We start from the raw sequence: 4904 nt of genomic DNA on the forward strand, positions 1-4904 counted from the left end.
TTTTTTTTTTTTTTTTTTTAAAGAAAGAGTGAGAGAGAGTGAGAAAGAGGGAGAGAGAGAGAGAATTTTAATATTTATTATTTTTTAGTATTTGGCAGACACAACATCTTTGTCTGTATGTGGTGCTGAGGATCGAACCCAGGCCGCACGCATGCCAGGCGAGCGCGCTACCGCTTGAGCCACATCCCCAGCCCTCACCTTCTTTCTTCCTTGCCTCTTGGCTGATAGTCTGGTGGTCTCAGGAGCCCGAAGGAGGACTTCTGTCAGCTGCTTCCCTCCTCCCGAGTTCTACCTGCAGAGCTCCAAGCTCCACTTAGTCTATAGAATCATTTATTTTGTGGAATAAATTTCATATGGGAAGGGCTGGCCAGTCACTCACACTCTAGCATGAATGAGCACTGGGCTAGAAGCTTACCTAAATGTCAAGTGAATCTAGTTTGGTTTTGGGGGTGAGAAGGCAGGTCCTGACTGTGCTGCCAGGCTGGACCCAGACTGGCTACTATGAGGAGTACCCTGATAAGTCTGGGTCTCCTGCCTCAACCCTAGTCCACTGTGGGCTAGTCCTGGGTTCCTTGAGCTTCCGCTGACCACATTTGGCCACAAGTAAGGAGCAGAGCCTCCCCTGGGCTGGGCTGTACCCCCACTCCAATGACCCCGGACTTAGGGGCAAGGCCTCTGTTGGGTCCCACGGAAGTGCCCAGTGTTGGGTCTGATGACTGGAAGTGCAGGGTAGGCATCCAGGCAGAGGAGTAAGGGTAGTGACCCAGGCCCAGAGACTGGGGATGGTCCTGGCAAGGTCAAGGGCTGGGAGCCCTTGGTTCCATGGTCACATGTCTATGGGCACAAGTGTTCTGATGGAGCCTCATGGCCCAGAGGGCCCAGAATGTCTGAGCACCTCTTCCTCTGCTCTCCTCAGCTGAGCCATCTGGAATCAGTGACTTGGCCTCTCTGTACCTCCTGTAGCTCCTTGGTGTTAAAAGTCTGGGTAGTTGTGGCACACTGGCCAGCTGTGGGGACTTTGGGCCTGTGTAGCTTCAGCCTGGGGAAGTGCTGCCTGCCGGGCAGGTGGAAGAGCCAGCAGCTCTGGGTTTCACAGCTGAGTGTGGGAGCCTGTGGCTGGTGAGACCCCAGCCCTGGGATAAGGGCCTGGTGCACCCCAAGGCCTAGTGGGGGTGGGACCCTGACTCACAGGGACCCACAGGGACCTCCTCGAGGGCTCAGGACGGCTCTGCACTGCCCCTTCAGCTCGTTCTGTGGGGGAGGGGGTGCACTGGAGCCGCACTGCCGATGGTTTGCTGTGGTCTCTGAGAGTCTGTGGTCCTTCTTGGCCAGTCGGTGCCAGGCTCTGAGAACGCTGCCTTCGCGCAGACTCCTCCCTGGGGGCGGCAGGCAGAACCCAGCAGCCACAAGTTTGAGGTTAACCAGGGTTTCCTTAGGAATTCTAGGTTGGGGTGCTCTGGGTGGCTGCCCAGGGGTCAGCAGGGCAGCTGAGGCCATTGCCACCTGAGAGGCCAGGTTCACAAACAGTCTAGGGTATCGAAGTATGGCGGTAACTTCTGCTTCTCACTAGTCCTGACCCTGCTGTGCTCCTGGGAGGTTGTGCTGGCTGCTGTGGGCAGCCTCGCACACTCACTCTCACACCCTGCCCGGCCCCGCCCCTGCCCCCCCGCCCTAGGGCACCACATCCAGGTAGAAGACAGGACTTGGGTTGTACAGACTGGGAGGGTTGGGGGAGCAGAGCTGCTGGGCCCTGGGAAGAGCTGCCACGTGGGCAAGAGCCATACCTGAGGGGGCCCTGCTCCTCTGGGGGCCCTGGCTGGGGAGGCCCCGGGAGAGGAGTGGGCCTGCAGGGGACCAGGCAGCCTGCCTGAGGTGGTGCTGGGGTTGCTCCTGTTCCCAGGGGTGAGTCAGAGAGGGCTGGGACTTGGGTGTGGCAGGGAGAAGCTGCTAGGCCCACTGGGGCCATTGCTGGGCTAAGGTGGGGACTCTTGCTGGGGTCTGCTATGGATAGGTTCCCAAGGACCATCGGTGGCAGTGGGTGGAGCCCCAGGGCCCTCAAGGGCTCCCCTGTCCCACCCTCAGCCGCCCCAGGGCCAAGAGCTTCTCTTGAGACCTCCTGGCCAGCCAGGGATGGGATTGCAGCTCTCTTGAAGGCTGGCCCAGTTCTGCAGGGTGTGGCCAGTGAGTAGAGACATGGATACTGAGAGGGTCCTAAGAAATGACTCTGTCCACTGGGTGTACACCTCCTTGGCATGGGGCCCTAGGAGGCACCTGGGGGCAGTAGCAGGACCACAGAGGGGTGTACCCTTCCCTCCCAGGCTGGTCCTATCTACCAGCCACTCTGCCCTAGGCCTGGGGCCTCATCTCAGTGGGTGGGTAGGCTAGGCCTTGCTTCCTGGGTAGGTGAGGGGGTGGCCAGTTCCTCAGGGGCCTCCTGCCACCTGCTGCCGCCTGGGGCAAGCTGGGTGGAGGTGTCCTGGGGCCATTGGACTTGGAGTAGCAGGCAGGGGTGGCCCTGTCTGGCATTAGGCCCACCAGGCCAGGAGGCTGCTTCCTGCCAGGTGCACGTCCAGCCTTTTCTCCCGGCTCCTGTTTCTCTACTAGGCTGAGTCCTGGGTGTGGAAAATCCCACTGTGCTTGGCAGAGCGGAGGGCCAGGTGCTGGGATAGCTGGGCCCTGGAGGCTGCATTCTGGGTGTCTGGGCCGCAGCCCCTTCCCAGCTACCCTTGCCCTGTGAGCCCTGACCCCAGGTCACTTGGTCTCCCTGTTTGCACTCTCTCTGCAGACTGCTTGGGTGCCCTCAGCCCAGGGGGGCAGCATTAATACAGGGCTGGGCATTGGTTAATGGCACCCAAGAACCCATCTGGTCAGTTCTGTCCCTGATCATTCTGGTCCTCAGTTGCGGGAGACCATGGACCCCTGAGAGCTGGAGCTGGTCTAGTGCACATGGGTCTGTTTTGTCTCCCTGGCTGAGTGGATGACCCAGGAGAGCAGCAGACTGCCTTTAGGCCTGTGTGCCTTCTCTGCCACCCCAGTCTGTAATAGGCCTGGCCGTCCCTGCACCTTGCTGAGGCCAGCTGTGCACCCAGCTCTGCTCTGTGCTAGGGGTGCAGGGAAGGACCTGGTGCAGCAGTGAGCAGGGTGAGACCACATCATGTGGCCCAGACCCCATGAAAGCTGGAGAGAAAGGGCCCCTCTGGGAGACCCTGGGGACCAGTAGGGGGGCAGTGGCTGCAGGCAGGACCGGAGTGCAGGGCGTCGGCTGATGGGAGGCTGATTCTGGAATGGTCATAAGGCAGAGCTGTGTGATACACATGGGTTTGGGATGAGGGGTGTGGAAGAGCCCAGCGGGGCCCCTGAGTGCCATGTGGCCGTGGTGAGAGGCTGCTGGGTGGGCATCTGGGGACCCAGGACAGGGTGCAGGGCTGTAGGTGGGCCTGGAGCTGAACCAGCATCACCCTGGGTAGGTGTCTGAGATGGGGCCAGGGAAGGGCAGGGAGCTTGGGAGCCAGGCTCTCTCTCAGGAGCCTCACCCTCCTAACCCCTTGCCTGCTCCGGGCTGGCAGTGTGACCTGGGGGTACAGGGAAACCCTGGCCTGACTCTGTGAACTGTCAATAGCCACTGTCCCCAGTGTTGGGGGGTTGGGACCAATGGAGGATAACAAGACCCCATAAGAGTAGAATCTGCTGGGTAGGGCACCCAGAGATGGCATCTGTGGTGTGACAGGCACCCCAGTCTCTGTGTTGGGGCTGGGGTGGGGTCTCATGGCCTCGTCTGCCAGCAGGGTGGTGAAGGAGGAGATCTTGGACGACAACGCCAAGCTGCCCTGCTTCAATGGTCGCGTGGTCTCCTGGGTGAGCCCCTGGATGGTCTGTTGGAGGCTCCTGGGGGTGCCTGTGTGCTATCCTGGGAGTGATCAGCAGGGGCAGTGTCCATGGTGGGGGCTGGTGCTTTCCCTGGGGGGAGAAGGCAGGTGTGGGGCGGGGTGAGGGAGGGTGGAGGGATGGCCCTCATGTCCTGGGTACCCTGGTCAAGAAGAGGGAGGGTGTCCTGAGCCCCCGCTCTCCCTCCACAGTTGGTCCTAGCTGAGGGTGCTCATTCAGATGCAGGGTCCCAGGGAACTGACTGCCACACAGACCTTCCCCCACCCCTCGAGCGCACAGGTGGCATTGGGGACTCCCGGCCACCCTCCTTCCAGTAAGGATTCTGGTTGGGCCAAGCCCTGCTACTCGCGTACCTGCTGCCCAAGGACCACCTTCCCAGAGGGAAGGAGCTGTCACAGGGGCAGGGCACACGTGGGTTGGGGGGTCAGGGGCTCACCTGGTGCAGGGGAGGATCTGGAAAATATCTGAGGCACTGGTGGCCTGGCCTGCCCTGCCCTGTCCCACCCCCTTCTTGTCCGCACAGCCCAAATGTGGCCAGCAGTCGTGATGGAATGGACAATGAGACTGGCACGGAGTCCCTGGTCAGTCACCGGCAGGAGAGAGCCCGACGGCGAAACCGAGAAGAAGGTACTATAGCTTTGTCTGCCATAAACCCCCAGGACCCCCAAGGCCCTGCCAACACCTACTTAGCCCCATCCAGAGGAGGTCAGGCCCCAAGCCTGGTGACCCCCACGACCCGGTCACCTCACCAACTCTGACGACAGGAGCTGGAGGTGCAGACTGCTCAGGCCTAGCACCCCTGGGCCATGTGTTCACCTTCAGCCCTGCTGCCCCCCACAGCTGCCCGGGCCAATGGGCACCCGAGGGGAGACCGGCGTCGGGACCTGGGGCTGCCTCCAGACAGCGCGTCCACAGTGTTGAGCAGCGAGCTAGAATCCAGCAGCTTCATTGACTCGGACGAGGAGGACAACACCAGCCGGTGGGCAGGGGCGTGCGCGGCAGTGACCGGCTGGCTGGCT

General features: G+C 61.1%; 1 protein-coding gene across 1 annotated transcript in view; it reads left to right on the forward strand.

Moving 5' to 3' along the window:
- The first annotated feature begins 1543 nt into the window (after positions 1 to 1543).
- Positions 1544 to 4904, forward strand: part of Dvl1 (dishevelled segment polarity protein 1) — a 10024-nt gene continuing 6663 nt past the window's right edge. The window contains exons 1-6 of the mRNA XM_048783573.1: positions 1544 to 1549; positions 1694 to 1707; positions 3786 to 3855; positions 4077 to 4198; positions 4409 to 4512; positions 4726 to 4901. Of these exons, the coding sequence (XP_048639530.1) occupies positions 1544 to 1549; positions 1694 to 1707; positions 3786 to 3855; positions 4077 to 4198; positions 4409 to 4512; positions 4726 to 4901 (492 nt within the window). The remainder of the gene's footprint in view (positions 1550 to 1693; positions 1708 to 3785; positions 3856 to 4076; positions 4199 to 4408; positions 4513 to 4725; positions 4902 to 4904) is intronic.

The sequence above is a fragment of the Marmota marmota genome, unplaced genomic scaffold, assembly GCF_001458135.2.
Source record: "Marmota marmota marmota unplaced genomic scaffold, marMar, whole genome shotgun sequence".
Classification (NCBI taxonomy): Eukaryota; Metazoa; Chordata; class Mammalia; order Rodentia; family Sciuridae; genus Marmota; species Marmota marmota.